The following is an 18,662-nucleotide window of genomic DNA, read 5'->3' on the forward strand; positions in this document are numbered from 1 at the left end:
TGTTCAACACACTGGAAAGGGCTTACCCTAAAAGACAGATGAAGCATCTTTTATATAAACCCTTTACCTTTATAAAAGGTGTTAAAATGGCAGGTATTGGTCAGTTGATTTTAGCATTAGCAGCTAAAGCAGTTTAATAATTGATACTGTCAGTAGATTTTCCCTCATAACGCTGCAAGAAGAAACATGACTATGGGACCCGCAGACTCTTTGTGCTACTATCCTCCTAGAAACTCAGCACAGCTTCAGCCTGTTCATGAAGGAAGCCACATCACAGAAGAGAAAAAGATATCGTAAGAATCAGCTGCACCAAGCATACATTATCACTATTATTCCATTGCATTGGTACGTATTTCTTTCCCTTTTGTGAGGAATTCAAGCTTGCTTACAGAGCTCCATTTTATCCTCACAGCAACCCTATGGAGTAAGTTAGGCAGAGAGTCTGTGACTGGCCTGAGTGAGCTTCATGGCCAAATGAGACTAGAACCCAGATCTCCCAAGCCCCCAGTCCAACACTTGAACCACACCACATCAAATGCAAAGATTCATCTCCCCACTGCCCCCTCCCTGAAAATGTGTTTAGGAAAGCAAGGGTACAATTCTACAGAAATATGCTGAAAAGCCCAGTTGAGTTAAATGAGGGATACTTTGAGGGAAGTGAAAAGATGCAGTGACTCTCTATTCACTTGAACACTGTGGAATTACATGAACTGCACTGCACTGCTGGATACTCAAGAATCAGTATCAAAAGATGGGAATTAGTTCAACCGTGTGGACCACAGTTTTGTCAGGAATTCCAGTTCTCCAACCTTAAGAAGTTCTCTTACAGCATTACAGGCCAATCACAAAAGTGGCATCTTTATTCAACAAGGTATAGTACAAAATGAATCTGTACATCTTTCTATTAACAGGATTTGTTTACACAATTATATTACACTTTTCCAGCCTTTATACTGCATCATCTTAAATACAAAATTTACAAAACCTCTTTTACACTCTTAAGCCAACATGAGACAAAAAGACCCTTCCTTCTAGCCCTTTCCAACTGAATGCCTTCAAGTTGCAACTTTTACAAATCATACTAATTCTTTAAAAATTGAGGATATTTTGCTTATGGTTCTCCATTTTGAATATTAAAGAATGAGTAGAAGTAGCCTTCCATCCTTGTAACCTGGGCATGTGGGTTTTAAACAGGGCATAAGCTGTGATTTGGATACAGCTTGCTGTGACTTGTGGCCTGATCCTGTACTTAAGCACCTGGAATTCAGTTTTGCTGTATAGCAGAGCATGTAACAAAAGCAAATGCACTCAGAACTGCAACCTTGGTGCCACTGAAGTAATCAGAACTGGTCGGTTGCATCAGCGGTGACCTTAGTTCAGGACACTGATGTGTTAGTGCCTCATATGCAACTGCTAGTGACAGCTTATTCATGGCACCAATTGCTCAACCTCCCACGAGATCACCATTTATTTTTTATACCATGCTCGGCCTCTTGACATCAGTCACAACTCATTTTTTCTATTTGTCACATTTTTTTAGTGCCACAGAAAACCAAGCTGGGCCAATAATGATGGCTACCTTTAGTTGGATTGAATTTTGTACATTTCTTTGTCCTGTTAAAGCACAAGAAAAAGCTTGAACTTTCCTTCAATTCTCTCATCCCCTCCAGGGAAAGCAACTCATTCACATGCATTCTCTCAAAGGCAAGCTCCCCCTTCCAATGGTATTTCCTTGAGATGTTAGTCACACAGTGAAGTATTTCACATACAATCATGTTAGTGGTAACAGATGAAGGTGCATCTGTTGTAGCAACAAAGAGGAAGGCTGAACCTAGAAGTCTCAACACAGATTTCTGGGAAAATATCTTCTCTTATTTTAAATATTTATTCCTGGTTTGGTGATTTTAAGATTTGAGTAAACCCTTCACTCAAACACTGTCACTTCTCTGTGTGCATGTCTTCGGACAAACTTCTGTATACATACAGGGAAAGCGCTACTTACATGCCATGCAAAGTTAATCAAACAGTATGTAATTCTGTTCTCTGAACACATGCTGTCATTCATGTTCACAAGATCTGGTAATTTTCAGAAAAAAGGACTAATTAGAATAGAGAACTTTCAGCAACTCCTCAGCCAAGTTCTTTTCATTCTAAGTTGTCTTGGACAAAATATCCAACTTTTTTGTTTTATGTAGGAAACTTTTAATTACAGTATCCACTTAGGGAATGCTTTTCAATTAGAATCATAATTTCAATTTGTTCATGTCAAGTAGTCACTTTTTCTTAAGTAACCTACACTAATAGTTTTTCTAATGAGGTATCCTTGCTGACTTCATGCCCCATGGCAATTTTATTTTTTAAAAGGCAGCATTCTTTCCCCACTATCATCTCAAAGAAAGCAATTTTACATAAGTACTAACCTTAATTTAAAATTTAAAAGATTTTGAGAGAAGAGGATTTGAAAGACACTGTATTTTAGGTAAATAACCTAGAAGATCAACTCATCACCCTGAAATCCCTGAGTTATTTTAATGCTTTTCCATGGAACCTCTGTGTAAGCTATATCACTTCCAAATGGATATTATTTAAATAGATTAAGCATGGTAAAACCCAAGAGGAAACAGTTATTGCTTATCTTGCATTTTAAAGAGGAACATAATTCAAAAATGGGAAAATAAGTTGGTTTGCTTATTTCCCCAATGTCTTTTTAGTTTAGTACAGATGTGGGTAAGGGAACTATGGCTATTACATCATTAGGTAGATAATAAGCAGACAGAGCCATTAATGAATGAAGTTAATGAAAACTAATTTTTAAGGATGTAAACAGCAATTCTTTTATAATAACCACAGTAGGCATGGTATCAGATAGGAAAGATTCTTGAACTGTAGGAATATTCTAACATAGTCACTAGCTGTCATCCAGAGAAAGTTCGATTTCAATGCAACAAGAATAATTGTATCATAGTTTATTTCATGGAAATTAAGGATGCTAGATCTCATTGCAGCTAAGGATCTCACTCTATGGCAATCAACACAATTTACATAAACGTGTGCATAGGGAGACCATGGCAACTGGAGCATTTTCACAGTTGCAGCCATCATGACTAAAGGGCGAGCTATTTGCTCAAGTACTGGCTTCCCTCTAGGGCTATGGGAGCTACTGAAATGTTGAAGAAATCTCTCCCCAGTACTCACATGGCTCCTTTGAGCTTTAGCCCATCTGTAGAATTTCATCTGCCATTTCTTTTTCGGTCAAAGTTTTGGAAGCCATTTGTTCATTTGCGTACTTTGAAGAAAAGCTGTAAGGCTACCTACAAGGTTGTTGTCCTGTATATAATACTGTCATTAAGTCACAAAACACCTTGCTGCTAGAAGCCCTTCCCACAGATTCTAGGACAGGTTAAACAATAAGGCAGTCTTGCTCAGAAGTATCCTAATATTTCAGAGCTGAAGAGTTATCTTTCTTCCTGCTCCCTTTAAAAAAAATGTCCTTGTTGCTCCAAGTATAAATTAAGTGTACTACCAAAAGCTGTTGGTGATTAAAGATATGCCGTGTGCAGCATTCAGTACAACACTGCTTTTGAGAGTACTAAAGCTTTCATCTTGATGCTCCAGAAACAGGTATCTCTATTACTACAGTTAATAGAAAAAAGACATATTTCAGTTTTACTCTTCAACAGAAAGCTATCCTTGTATCTTTTCTCCATGTAATAACTTATGTAAAAGGATAATCAGTTAAAAAGGCAAGGATGCACTATAATCTTACAGACCTGAACAGGTTTCGGTTTGATGAGATGACAAAGTAAGTGCCTTTGACATTTTCTACTACAACTCAGCTTTTAGGTGCTGTATTTCCCTCTACTTCAAAGCACCTAAAAAATGTGTGCTCTAGCCAAATTATGTCTGGGTCAGGATGTTGTACTGTCAGACCAGTGTAGTGTTGAGGCTGCCATTATCTGGATCTTTAGAGTACTGCAGTAACTGGATATTTGATTGCTTTACTCTGCAGATTGCATGTGCAACTGGAGTTTAGGTACTTTAGAGATATGTAAATTGCAGTTACCTATAACCGCACAATCCTCTATTGCTATACTGGGTTAATTAAGGTAATCTGGGTCATTAGAAGTGTATCATAGTGGACTGAAAAGTAAACCAGCAGTACCTCATAAGAAAATGCCACAGGAACAACTGCCATAAAGAGGTTAATTAATATTGGTTCTTTTCTCAGTTCACTATTTGGCTAATTTTGGCATATGTGTGGAACAATTAAAAAAAACTGAACAAGCTGCCTCACAATTTGGGAAAAAAAATCTTACAAGTAATAGACAGGCTTGTGCGTGCACATCATTTAAGTAAACCTAAATTCTGTGAACATTGTGGAAGGTTTTGTTAGAGTATACTTTTATTTTACAAGTGCAAATTTCTAAACTCTGCTGCTAGAGAAAGAATATGTCCAAGTGGGAAGGATATGTACACATCACCAATAATTAGTAGAATAGTCATCATATTTACTAATAGTCTTTATCTGCTTCTTCTCTGACTGGTGTATTGAAGTTAAAGCATCCAAATAGACACTCAAAAGTGAAAAATACTATTAATGGATTAAGATGGCTTTAGAAACAGCTAGGAGAATCAGAAAGTAAATCAAGTTTATCACAGTACCAAACACACACTGAAAGTAGCACTGCCTTTTACTTAAAGGGGCAAAGGTCTGCTTTTCTTGTATGAAGCCTCACAAAGCTTTGCTTTCTGTGCAGGCCAACTTCCACCAGAAAGAACACCTGAACTATCAAGAGACAAATTAAAAAGGGCACTGAATTATCTGGATACAGCAGGCATCACTTCTGAAACAGCACACTTGTGTTTCACAAAATAGCTGTTTTGTTATTCCATTGGCACGGAAATAACATTCAGTTCCATCTTGAAGAAAGATGCATATCCCTGAAGAAAAAAAAAAAAGGCATAGTCTTACACGGCTTTCAGAATGCAACGCGGTTTTGCGTCTTTCTTGCAGATGTGGCCGTTTGATAGGGTGTCCTAAAATCACACAAGCAGTTCCAGCTGGAAAATCCAGTTCTCTTCCTTGAGACTCATGCTTCTGCTATTGTGGCGGCTGATGTTCTGGGGGAGGTTCTTGGGGAGGCACAGCTGGCCGTGGCCCCGCAGGCCTGGGGATGGCCTGATGCTGCCTCTGCCTGTAAGCTATAACTGTGCCCAAAAGCAAAGCAATGATGGTCATCAGGTAAAGGTCCCATTCAGGTCCTAAAAGCTGGTCCATGTCAAGATGTGAGAATACTTCTTTGATCTAAACAAGGAGACACAAAGAGATTTTTAAAAGTGTAGATGGGGAAAAGACACAGTCAAGTTTCAATAATAAACCACAATGCTGAAGGGGTTGCCCACAAGGTCAGAAGCTTCCTGTCTTTTGCAACATGAATGAATCAAGAGGATTTTATTGAGCAGTAAGCCTAGCAAGCTTGAAGGGGGAGCCCATCTATAAGAATCTGGAATAACCCAGGCTACCATAGATCTTACAACTTTATTTCTGGGGTCTCCAGAATGGTTGCCATAAGCACCATGGAGTGCATCATGCTAGCCCCCCTCTCTGCCAGACTACCTGAATTATTTTTAAGTAGCAAGTAAAAAATCTCCCCAGCCTGGGGTACTCCTCCTCTCTTGCTGTTCCCTCTCTGGGCTTCTACAGCACATGCCCACTTCTGGTTTGACTGGATAGCACATTTGTTTGTTTTTCCTCACTGGGTCAGTGGAACAGACATAGCAAACAATTCCCTGTCCAGCCAGATCCCGCAGCCACACTCAGAAATGTGAATGTCTGCAAAACACAGTACAACTCAAACATATCCTGACCTTTGGACCACAGAAATAATGGCAAATTGCACTAGAATAATAGTGGTCAATTGTGTTTGCCTGAGGATAATGCTTCCCTCCCTCCTACCACACAAATACAGGCAAAAAAACAGCAGCTCTGTTTAGTTTTTACACACACACACACACACACACGCACGCACGCACGCACGCACACGTATGAGAACTTTTCACTACATGTTCTCAAGGGGATGAGATCTCAAAATGATCTCTCTGAAAGATGTCTGGATGAAAGTACAGTTTGTCTAAATTCTAGCTTGACACTTTGGCATGTTTTCTTGCTTTGTGACTGCCAAAACCATCATCACATTTAGTTACAATGCCAGAAAAATGCACAGGCCCATCACTAAGGGGTCAAGAAGCAGCAACCCAAACTTATCTGGAAAGACACTTTTGACAGCCAAGTCAGAGCTTGCACCCAATGGGAATACTAGTTGAAGGAAATCAGAAAACACTGTGTCATTCTGTCAGCCTCTTTACTTCTGATAGCTGTATAGCCAAAAATTACTTAAATATCTGGCTATTAACCATACAACTACATGAAATATCCACTGTCAGAGAAGTTTAACACTATTTACTGGTTTTTGAGGGGCAATGCCATAGGAAGGTTACAGTCTTCATCTACTTGTAAATTTTGTGGAGATATCTGCCTACCCATGGTGGCAGGGCAATGGACTAGACAGACCCTTCGCTTGATCCGTGAAAGTTTCTACTTTCTTAGTATGGAATGAAATTTGGTGTGGAAAGAAGATCAGTGGAGGCATAGCCCCTGCAGGATAGGCCTGCTTCTGAATGGTCTAATCTTGCTGGTGAGTTTTAAGTCATCCCAGAGTGATTGTGATATGATACGCATGTTGGATAACTCAGAAACGTTTTTGGATCTGCAAGGCTCAGCAATACTAAAGTACAACACCCAACAAATTTAAAGGCATCTTCAGATGGATATGGGTCATATGGAAACTAAAGCTGGTTTACTCTTAAAAACTATGATCAGTAACCACAGTGCCAGGATGTACTAGGTATCACAGCAGGAGCAATAACTGTTAGCTGGTCAATTCTGAGCATAGTCTACTGCTCTAGCCAAACCTAGGGGGCAATATCAAAAACATTAAAAATATAAATAGTGGTGCAATGGAGGTGAAATAAAGTACAAGTCAAAAAGATTTATCTCACCCCTGAAAGCCCAAGATTAGTAGAAACTGGCCTATTCACAGACAAATGTCCCTGTGCTTTAACTTTGTTTCTCCAGATACTTTAAGCCATCCAGCTTGGTCACACAGAAGATACAGGAGGATGCTAACTGTGACCAAGAACACACCACACCAGCTATGATTGCTTTCCTGTACCATTACTTTCCTTTGTGTTACTTACATTGGTTTCACGCATATACTGGAAGGCATAAATGATGCCTAGTTTGCAGAGGGCAAGGAAGACAGGAACTTGAGCATCGGGACTTGCATCAGCTGCCATGTCATAAAAGCGTTTTGCAAGATGAATATCCTGCAAAATACATATATATTAAAACTATCAAGAATAAAATGAGAATTGGAACTTAGCTGTACTGACTAGTAAATAATAGCAGAGATTATTTCCCCCCTTCTTATTCTATTTGTTTCATTATTTAAATAGGTAAGCTTCAGACAGGACCCTCTCATAAATACTCATCATCAGTACTGCTTGGTGCAACATGGGAAAGGCTAAGAGGAATTTTGGAAATTATGTCTTCAAATATCTTCATAGGCTTCACCAGTATCACTTTAACTGTTGTCCATCAGTACGATCCTTACTTTCATTAAAGCAATTAATAAATTCCTTGTCTTTATTTGGAAAGCCTGCAAGCTATAGGATATAGGGAATATTTCTAAGTGCCTACAGTATATCTTTGGTACAAAGCAAATGATTTCTACACCCTTCCAGAATGGGTACTGGAGCAAATGCACTTACCTGCTTGATGCCAAGCCCTTTTTCATGCATATATCCTAAGTTGAACATGGCCTGGGCGCTGTGCTGTTGCTCGGTTGCCAGGCGGTAGTGAATAAATGCTGTTTCATAATCAACTTCGGTGCCAAAACCATAGAAATGATAATCACCAAGTTTCAGTCTGGCAACAGTGTAACCTGTTACAAAACAATATGATCTATTAATGGCTACATTATATACAAACTTTAGCTCATTTCAAGTGATAAGTACAGGGAAAATTTGATTTCAGCACTGTGGACAGAATCTGCATCCACACTGCGGTGGTGCATGTGCCCCCACGCCACACAGCACTGAAAGCCCTGAAGGAACTTTGTGAATGCGACTCCAGTGGACTATACCACCTACTGCACAGTGGATCAAAAGGACAGCAAGAACAAGGCAGCAGGATCAGGAGCAGACCATTCACAGTTTACCCTCTTAGATCTGCAGGCATTTTGTTGTATAGCAGGATGTGCAAAAAAAGTTCAGGGGCACAAAGCAAGATACGGACATATCTGTACAAAACTGGGCACACTGCTCACTTGCTCTACCTTCCAGCTATTGAGCAGGCACAGAAACAGCAGGCTTCTTCCCTTGCCAGTCTGATCAGGCATCTCCCACAAGCACTCCTTATGTGTGCCACCACATAAGAGCCAGGAAAAGTTCTGGCTGTGACCAACCTTGAGATGCAGCTCTGTTCCAGTGCAGCAGTGCTCTAGGATAAGTCTCATTCTCTTCTATTATGCTGGCCTCTTCTGTGGAGTTAGAATAAAAGTCATACCCAATTCACAAAAAGGTAAGCCAGCATATGACCTGTTTAGACATTACTCTGCTCAGCAGCACTGAGAAAGGAATGGGTGGGGCCAGATAGTTCTGCTCTACTGAATGGGTCAGGCAATTCGGAACAGTTTCCATAACTCACTCCATAAACCATTCCCCATCCAGCCTAACTCTTCTCACCCATCATAGCCTCCCTTCCTCCTCTCTGCATCTGGAAGACTGAGATATTGGGACAGGGCACTCACATATAAAATGAACACTTCCCTTGACAGGAAACAATCTATTCTGGTATTCTAAAGCAGGAAGGAGTAAGCAAATAACAGCTCTCCCACTATCCATATTTCTGTGCATGTCTTTATTGGCCTGAAGCATGCGGAAAAACTGTAGGCCCTAGATATATTCCAACAATGTTTTAGTCCCCACTGGAAATTTGGTTTGGGATTCTTTTCCATCCCTAGCTAAGAGGTTGGCCTGAGGCTCACTATCAATTTAGATCTACTGAACTCCAAGACAGAGTGCCAAAATTAAGAACACACACATGGCCCACAACAGTTTTCAGAATGTAGTCTGAACTTTTACAGTTGTATTGGGCTGGTATAAACAGCTCCAAGTAACTCAGTATTTGTATTCAACAAAATGTACCTTAATAAGATTAATCTCTGCCCCCCCCATCCCATATTGCCCAAGATCAAGGCAAAACTTCCTTTCAGCACTTCCTATTCATTAAATTCCAACAAATAAAGGCATGTAGGAGGTGTGCATTGTGACTGCTTCAACTTGCAGCATTGTTTTCCTGAGGATCTCTGAAATAGGGCTGTACAAATATCAGTTTGCTCGATTTGGATGGAGCAGGGATATTTTATAGTTTTGTGATTTCTTTTTCGTTGTGGAAAAAATTAAGTTGAACAGAATGTTCTTCCTCTTGAGTAATACTAAAGCAGCTTTTTTGCTGCTGTGGTAACAAGAAATATCAGAAGTGATCTAGAACTGTTATAAAACATTTGTATTAAAGCGTGTTTCTCTACCTCTGGAATCCATTCAGGTTTAGATACAGAGTCTGAAACTGTGGTTCCCTATTAATGTATTGATCAGTTTCTGCATGAATTTTTCAAGGTCTTTCCATAAATAACATTCATATTGTAAAAAGGGTTATACAAATGGCTTAAGAATCTTGATGTCAGCGCTTGATGTCAGAAGAGGTCAGCCTCTTCTACTCCCAGAATCATTATCATTAAAAAATGAGGTTGCCTTGAATGCTAAAAGTACAGATTCACAGTTGATCTGCACCCAGCCAGTACTATATGGAAGTCATCATCCAATCTCTTACTCTGATCAAGAATGAAAGCAGCATTGCTTTGTGCAACTTCATAGCCTTGCTCTGCCAGCAGGAGATACTGCACAACAGCAGAATTTGTGTCACCATCTTTATAGCTATTGTACGCAGTCATAAGCCTCTCAGACCAACGTCCCCGTTCACATACGTTCTTAAAGAGCTGCAGAGAAAAGAAACACCAAACAGTTCTAACTTTAGCATTCAACCACCTACTACATAGGAGGAACAGTTAATAGTTTTACAGTTAGCAATTTTACAATTCAATCACAGTCAATTGTCTTAGGAGATACTCCAGGCATATGAATAGGGCTTCAGAGTGTACAGCCATTCCACAAGGATGTGGAAATGAATGAAAGTGCTAAAGCACTAGATCAGTGGTGGCGAACCTATGGCATGTGTGCTGCAGCGCGCACGCAGAGTCCTCTCTGTCAGCAGGCAAGCCAAGTCGCCCCAGCATCACCCCAGCAGCCGAGCATCGGATAACAGTGCACATAGGGGCCATGCACATGGTCAGAAAGGAGCAGTGGCGCCAGGCGATGACATCACAAGCTGCGACTCACTAGCTGCGACTTGTCTGGGCTTTCGCATGGCCAGTCAGTGTGCTGCCAAGGATATATATATATATTTCCTTGGACTGGCTGTGAGTTGTAAAACCTCAGTATTCTGGTTTTATAGCAGCGTTGGTACTTGGCGACAAATAAGTGGGTTTTGTGTCGAAGTTTGGGTACTCGGTCTCTAAAAGGTTCGCCATCACTGCATTAGATAAAAGTAGTGCTTTGCAAAACCTTTTCATCAATTCACTTATTGCACAAGTTCCTGCCATGTTTCACATCCATGCTACATCCATGTTGCATGAAAAGACAGTGAGGTGCAATGGGTCTTTACCCTCCCTGATTACTGAGTGCGGCCCTGGGATTTGCTCCAGGTGGTCGCCCAAGTTTCCAGAGCAGATCTGCAAAATGCACAGGGGCTATAGGAGGGAAGAGCGAATCCTTTCCACAGGTGGTATCCATTCTTTTAGGAGGTAGGCACCACTGGATAAAATCTTTCTGTTTTATAAACACTTTTTCTGCTGCCCTTCAGTTAGCCTTAAAACTCTTCATCTGGGTTTATATTAAACTCCAGGGGAAAGAGTTTAACTTGGGCTCATCCATGTTTACAGAACAGATTGAAAATTTAAGGGCTGTATTCTACAGCCAGTGAAAGAACAGAACTTACTCTCCAAACAGCAGGAGCTGAGTCTTACCTCAACAGCCGTATGACAAGAGCGCATTACGCCAGTGGCAGTAGCATGCATTTGTGCCAGGTTATAGAAGGCCAGAATGTGGCCTCCTTGAGAAGCCAGATTAAAATACTTATAGGCCTGCTTATAATCCTTCTCCACTCCAATGCCATCTGCAAACAGAGAAGTGACAGCAGAGGGTTAGTGTCAGCTGAACTAATGAATGGGTTATCAAAGGGAGACACCATCTAACTTGCCTTTCATCAGACACACCAATATGGCTAACCCCACACAGCCCAAACTTAAACATATTAAGTACAAAGGCATTATCTGGTTCAGCAAGCTCTGCTTCTTGGTATACACGGAAGACCGCAACCTTTAACAAAAGTAAGATTTTAAGGTCACCAAAAAAGTACACACACAATGTGCAATAGCAGCTCCAACCTCTGAAAAGCTTGAATAAACTATAACCTGACTAACATTAGATATACCTCCCTTCTTGTCACTGAACAGAAACTGCTCAAATTTGTTATTTGAAATTGCTTTAACAAGGGTATTTGCTGCATAAAATGGAAAAAAAGAATGCTACACTAGGGTCATTTCCTACACTATGCACTTGGATTTCATGCAGTAACAATGATTTCTTTTCTTTTTAAAGTTTTATTTACAATAAACAACAAACTAATGCATTGAATTTAAACAATTGGTTTCTTTCGACTTGCAATTGCCACTTACTGGACACTAACTTACGTGCCAAACTCTATGTTACAGAGCCAAAGCATCTGCTTGAAGCCACTTACTGTAATACATGGAGCCCAACTGAAGCTGTCCATCCACCCATCCTTGTTCAGCTGCCTTCTGGAAATATTTCAGTGCCAGCTCATAATTCTGCAGGGAGACAGAGTATGGAGGATCAATTATGACTACTATTGTTTTCTCCAACACTGAAAGGCAGACACATTTACATGCAAGCTCAGATTTATGGTTATTACAGTGTTAGGCAGACAGATATTGATGCTGCAAGATAAAAAGAAAACTGCTACATTGAATGTAGCTTAGATGGACTGCCTCTCTCCACTCTGATCCTTTTCTTAGTCTTGAAAGCCCACCTTGTATCCTCCATCACCATAACTCTCTGATCTTCTATCCGAAACAGCCCCGTCCCATGACCTTCATGTCTGTAGTTTCATCACTCACAGCTACTGGCTTGACCTAAGTCAGCTACTGGCTTGAACTAAACCAGCTATTGGCTTGAACTAGTTGCTACTACTTCCCAAAATCTGTGCATGTTCTTAAAATCCATCCTTTCGTGAAGCAGAACCCCTAATCAGCACACACTATTGCAAGCGAGCGAGCGTTTACTTTCCACTGTTTTCTCATCCTCTGTTGTCTCCCTTGTGTCAAATTATAGATATTAAGCCTTCTGGACAGATATGTATTCTCCTGTACTTGGTTAAGCATGATGTGTACTGACAGAGCCACACTCTTTCTAATCAAATGTATCTCATTTATTTTACAAATAACTGTCTCTTTACTTCAACATTAGTACTATGGCAGTCAGACTTACCACTTGAACACCTCTTCCATATAGATAAGCCATTCCTAGACCACTCTGCCCTACTGGATTACCCTGAAACACAAAGGGGAATAAATAGGAATGTAAGATTTCCAATATGCACTTCTAGCATTCCCAAGGATTAAAGAGAAAACAGACCTAGGCCTTCTTAGCTGTCATAATGGCAAGTTTTGGAACATCTGTCTTGGGCTGTAGCCCTAATTTCAGAAGGAAGCTAGGCTAACTTTGATGCATGACACTTGCAGCCTCAGGCATTGATCAAGCTGCAAAATGTGTATTATGTTGAATGGTTGGAAGACAGTAGCATCACAAAAGAGAAAATGCCATTTCTCTTGTTGCAAAATTGGCAGCCTCTTCAGAAAAATGGCATTATTTCTCATCTGATGATAACTTCCATCTTATTATCATGGAATCTTAAATGTGGAAAATGGATGCAGAAAGCTAATAATTTCAAGAAATTAACATGGCAGAGTTGGAACTGGTGCAGCGTAGGGCCACAAGGATGGTGGCTGGATTGTAGGGAAAACTGTATGAGGTGAGACTGAGGGAACTGGGTCTTTTCAGCATGGAGAAGAGGGGACTCCGAGGGGATCTGTTGGCAACATATACCATATTTTCCCAAAAATAAGACTGGGTCCTATATTAATTATTGCTCCAAAAGATGCATTAGGGCTTATTTTCAGGTGATACCTTATTTTTCATGTACAATTTACATTTATTAATGTACAGAAATCTACATTTATTCAAATACAGTCATGTCATCTTCTTGAGGAACATCATCATAACTCTCCAAACCCCGAATTGTGTTGTGATGGACGTACTAAATGTGTCTGTCTGGGTGATGATCTTAACTGGGGCTTATTTTTGGGGTAGGTCTTGTATTACAAGCATCTTGAAAAATCATGCTAGGATTTATTTTCTGCTTAGGTCTTATTTTTGGGAAACAGGGTAGGTATATGAGGGGATGTCATGCAGAGGTGGGTAGAGACCCATTTTCTCCTGCAGAAATGGGCAAGATGTGTTCTAATGGAGCAAAGCTCAGGGAACCAAGGTTCAGTCTGGATGCCAGGAAGTACTTCCTGACAGTGAGGACCCTGAGGGTATGGAATGGGCTTCCATGGGAAGTGGTCGAAACCCCATTGGTGAGGGTGTTCAAGGATAGTATGGACATGCACATGGTAGGCATGTCATGAGCGGAGCCAACTGGAGCTGGGGGTCAGACTAGATGACCCAGGAGTGTCCTTCTGACTCACTCTGTTTCTAGGTTTCTATAATGAGAGAATGGTCAATGGTGTGGTGATAACACTATGATTAATATGCTCTACACTGCTGTGCCAACACTTGGGCTGAGTGCAGGGTACCATGCTGTTGAACTCTTCCCTCAAGCTAGCACTCCTACTTATACATCCTCAGCACATGGCTTCACCTGGTCTGTTGACTGGGATCTGAAACTTTCTGCTTCTGAAAACATGGAGCTTTAAATAGTTCTTTTAACAGTAACATACCATATCAGCAGCTTTCTTGAAGTACTGAAGAGCGGTTTCATTGCTTTGAGGTACGATATCACTTCCTTCTGAATACATCTGGAAGAATAAAATGTAACTGCAGGTTATCTGGGAAAAAAGATGGGGCCGGTTCACATAACACAGCAGCCCCACAGGAGATACACAAATGGGAGACAGCAGATGCATGGCCACTTCTGCCATTCCTTAGCAACTGGCAATCAGCTCAGTCGTGGCTTGCATAGCTTGTTGTCTGAATTCTGAGCTTAGCTTGTTTTTAAAGGATAGACAATCATTCAAAGGCACTTCAGAAGATGCATTCTTCCTTAGAGACACAAAGGGGGATGCCTCTCTTGAACAGGCTGCATATGAAGTTTTGTCAACATATATAAGGGCATGAACATATTGATTAAAACTGAAATTTTATACTTTTCCAGGAGAATGGTTCCATTTTTTAAAAAAACTATTATGAATTACTTCTTCTATATGGAAAAGGTAATTAAAATCTGATCAAATTCTAATCTAGCTTTTGCATTATAAGCTATTTTAAAGCTGTTGCCAAATTAAATTTGAAATTGTTAAGACTGAAAAAAAGGAAACTGGTTTTGGTTGTTTATTGTGAAAGTTCTTTCTGGTTCAGGATGATGGAGTCATTATTGTGAATTATTTCTGTTCTGGAAGGCAGGACTTTCTGTGTGCTAATGTGGATGGAATTCACTCACTTGGGTACCTCCTTACTCTAAACAGAGAACACTTAAAAAATGTATTGAGGTTCTCATTTCATTATATATTATTTCCATAGCAGTCAGTAAGCTGATTTCAGCAGCGATCAAAAGCAATATCCAAACATTATATTCCTTACCTTCCCCAAAAATGCCATTGCATGTGAGTTGCCTGCATTGGCCGCTTGACTGAAGTATTCAAAAGCTCTCTGCAGAGGGATGGAGAAGGGAACAAAAAATGACAACTATTTCAAACAGAACATCTGCCCATCACAGCAAATTTCCCGTTTTCTAAATCATGCATGATATATGAGAAAACAAATACTGCTAAATATACAACAATACTCCCACAAAACCAAAAATCCCTTCAAACTACAGGTCATGTATATTATTGTACCTTCCCGAACAACTACTGCATACATGATACAGTGCAATCCTATGCAGGCTTACTTGGAAGTAAGCCCCCACTTTTTCAAAGGCATTCATCTCCAAGGGAACTATGTCTACGATGGCAGCATTAATACACACTACTTGAGCCAGACTGTGATCTGATGCATGAAGCACTGGATTGTAGTATACAAAGACTTCTTCACTTTTGAGTATATGGAAGATGAGTTAATCTGCATCTTTCCATAGATGAGGAACCCCAGCTTTCCAATGTGCACATGTACTTGTCAGTGCAGCACAATGGTCGAGTCACCGGACGAAGACTCAGGAGAGCTGGGTTCTAGACACCAGTTAGCCATGAAGCTCACTGGGTGATCCTCAGCCTAACCTACCTTAGAGGGTTGTTGTGAGGATAAAATAGAGAGGAAGATTATATAACCTTCCTTGGATTCTCTGCAGGAAAAAGGTGGGCTATAAATATAATGAACAAATACTTAAAAGTAAGTATTTTATGTAGCTGTAGCAGGGATAATTATTAAACATGACTGGCTTCCACGTCAGCACCTGGCATGACCCTGCTGTCATAGACTCTTGGCAATGCAATCAACACACACCAAGTAAAATGTGTATCTGCTTTGGAGACAACTGCTCCAAGGTATTTTTTTTTTGGTGGGGGGAGGGGATAAATCAGCTACTGGTATCTGCTTAGTCCCTAACTTATATCAGGACATGGCACAGTTTGAATTCCAGGTGCTTTTGTCATTGTTATTGTATCCAAACATTTTTTCAGCAGTTGATGGACTACGCATGATATGGTGAAAGGAGTCAGTGATTCATTTTCCTTCCTTTCTCATAATACTAAGACCTGGGATCATCCCATGAAGCTGACTGGCGGGAGACTCAAGGTAGATAGAAGCAAGAACTTCTTCATACAGTGCATAGTTAAATTATGGAATTCACTTCCACAAGATAGAGTGATGGCCACCAATTTGGATGGCTTTAAAAGGGGCTTGCCATATATGGAATGCATTCACAGGCACTGAGCTCATATATGGGTTATCAGCAGTTCCACTGTAAAAAGATGGAAGAAATAAAATACAATTAAATGTTAATGTAAGTATATTGACATTTCTTGGAGGAGGAGGCTATCAGTGGTGACTACTTCTGATGACTATATACTATCTCCAGCAGTATGCCTATGTGCACCAGCACCTGGAGAAGATGGGCGGGAGGGCTCTGCTGCACCCTTGCCCTACCTGCGAGTTTCTTGTGCACAACTTAATAGCCACCATGCAAACACAGAGGTGGACCTTTGCTTTGATCCAAAAATTTGCTTTGATAGCAAATTTTGTGTAACTGGTAGGGACCACTCATGCGGTACCCAAGTTGGATACTATTCCACCCTATTTTATTGAGTGAAGTTTCTGTATTGCCAGAAAAAGAATATTGGGAAGGACACAGGAGTGGCAAAGTGCATATCTGTAGGAAAGAAGGGAATCCAGCATTGAGGAGGGACATTTTTCTTCCTCCAGCTGCATCCCTGGTGATGGATACTGCTGCTAATTCCAGAAAGATACACAATCCCATGCATGTACTGCTTAAGAATCTAACAGAAGAGTTCTCTGTTCTGCATCAACTGGAATTGGGCTCTTTCTATTTTGACTCCCCTGTTTTCTGGAGGGGCACTTGTCAAACGCTAACATGGTTCTAGAACAGACAGAAGTTGCATTATGCATATGGTACCCCAATTTTATTTCTTTAAAGAAATGGATCAACATTTTATTTTCCCAAAACAGTCCCATGATACTACCAAACCAGAAAATAATGGATACCTGATGATTTTGCTCTACTCCCCTTCCTCCATGTAGATGCAACTGCCCAAGCCCAACCTGGAACATAAATTGAAACGTCATATATTTTCTTAAGGAATAAGTGCATCAATAAGACACACAAGAGTAGAATGAATAAAACATGCAACAAGGGTATGACACACAAATCAAGAGGTCAAGGAAATACCGGGAAGCAAGGAATAGCCCTGCTTCATTGACAATAACGTGAAGTCATTAACAACATTACCGATACTCTAAAAAATTCAAAACAAATTCCAGGCTGTGTGCCAGACAGAGTACAGTAATACAGGACTAATTCTCATAGAAGTAGTAAACCTGGTCTGAGTTCTATGATTTCAGGCTTACATGACGTTACAGAAAACCATTATGTGCACACCAAGAATTGAGGGTACATTCAGGATGGCAGGAGGACAGGCCTTATCTCACCCTTTTCTCTATCTACTTTCTCATTAACAAGCATTTAATTATGTGAGCCCCAACCTGCAGCATGAAGCAACACAGGACAGGTTCAAGTTCACCAGAGGGAGAACCAGACCACAGTCTAGGACTTACACAATTTATGGTGTGAATGAAGGTCAAAATCTCAGTTGCTACTTGGACAGTTGACCAACACAAGAACAGCAATTTTTACAAGAACAGCAATTTCTGCTTATCGCTTTTTTTAAGAGGTCACAATTCAGATGGCTTGTTTGAAAAATGCCACGTATTCCTAATGCAATATTCTCAGTCTCTCAGGAGAAGGATTACTTTAGTACAAAGTTCTAACAATGAACTGAAGCAATCAAAGCACTTTGTAGGAGGAGGAAATCCACTTTTCAGTGAAACTGGACTCAGTTGTGCACACGAGAAAAACACAGTATAGACCACAAGCAGGTGTGCCTCTCTGTTTCTCTTCTCTGAAGGGCCATGTATTATTTCCAGATAAAGCTCCCTTGAGTACTCACAATGCTCATCCAGATCGTCTAGTTGCTATGCTGCAGTCTTTCCCTCCATGCCTGATACGTTAATATTGATGTGTGTGCTTTATTGCTTTAGTTATATATGCAGCTGCTGTTCTTCCCAAATTCCCAACCTAGCTTGACAAGCTAATCATACCTGGGCTTGGACGTCTCCTTTTTCTGCCAGAAATTGGTAATACTGTATCAAATCTTCCTCTAGCATCCCACTTGCCATCCCAGGGTTTTCTACTTCATCTGGCAGACGAATTCTCTGTACCACTGTGCCTCCTGTGAGTGAGATGTCACTAGCCACTAGAGAGAAAGAAGAGGCCAAGAATATTTAGCACTAAACTCATATATGATTGCCTTAAAAAAACAGACCAATATTAATAGGATGAATAACTCCAGCCAGATTTTGGGTTGTTCTGTAATGCATATAGTAGCCAATTTGCTACCAAATGCTTAATTCAAAAAGCAGCTGATGCCTAGAATACCTGAATTATAAAT

At 40.4% G+C, this 18,662-nt stretch overlaps 1 protein-coding gene across 1 annotated transcript in view; it reads right to left on the bottom strand.

Annotated features, from left to right (window-relative positions):
* Window positions 1–831: 831 nt before the first annotated feature.
* The window catches only part of SEL1L (SEL1L adaptor subunit of ERAD E3 ubiquitin ligase), a 38,828-nt gene continuing 20,997 nt past the window's right edge, over window positions 832–18,662 (bottom strand). The window contains exons 10-21 of the mRNA XM_044436221.1: window positions 18,313–18,467; window positions 17,200–17,256; window positions 15,121–15,189; window positions 14,262–14,339; window positions 12,748–12,810; window positions 11,981–12,068; window positions 11,205–11,353; window positions 9,953–10,118; window positions 8,526–8,600; window positions 7,831–8,003; window positions 7,258–7,386; window positions 832–5,305 (exon numbers count right to left, since the gene is read on the bottom strand). Of these exons, the coding sequence (XP_044292156.1) occupies window positions 5,102–5,305; window positions 7,258–7,386; window positions 7,831–8,003; window positions 8,526–8,600; window positions 9,953–10,118; window positions 11,205–11,353; window positions 11,981–12,068; window positions 12,748–12,810; window positions 14,262–14,339; window positions 15,121–15,189; window positions 17,200–17,256; window positions 18,313–18,467 (1,406 nt within the window). The 3' untranslated portion in view covers window positions 832–5,101. The remainder of the gene's footprint in view (window positions 5,306–7,257; window positions 7,387–7,830; window positions 8,004–8,525; window positions 8,601–9,952; window positions 10,119–11,204; window positions 11,354–11,980; window positions 12,069–12,747; window positions 12,811–14,261; window positions 14,340–15,120; window positions 15,190–17,199; window positions 17,257–18,312; window positions 18,468–18,662) is intronic.

The sequence above is a fragment of the Varanus komodoensis genome, unplaced genomic scaffold, assembly GCF_004798865.1.
Source record: "Varanus komodoensis strain SLA01 unplaced genomic scaffold, ASM479886v1 scaffold3, whole genome shotgun sequence".
Lineage (NCBI taxonomy): Eukaryota > Metazoa > Chordata > Lepidosauria > Squamata > Varanidae > Varanus > Varanus komodoensis.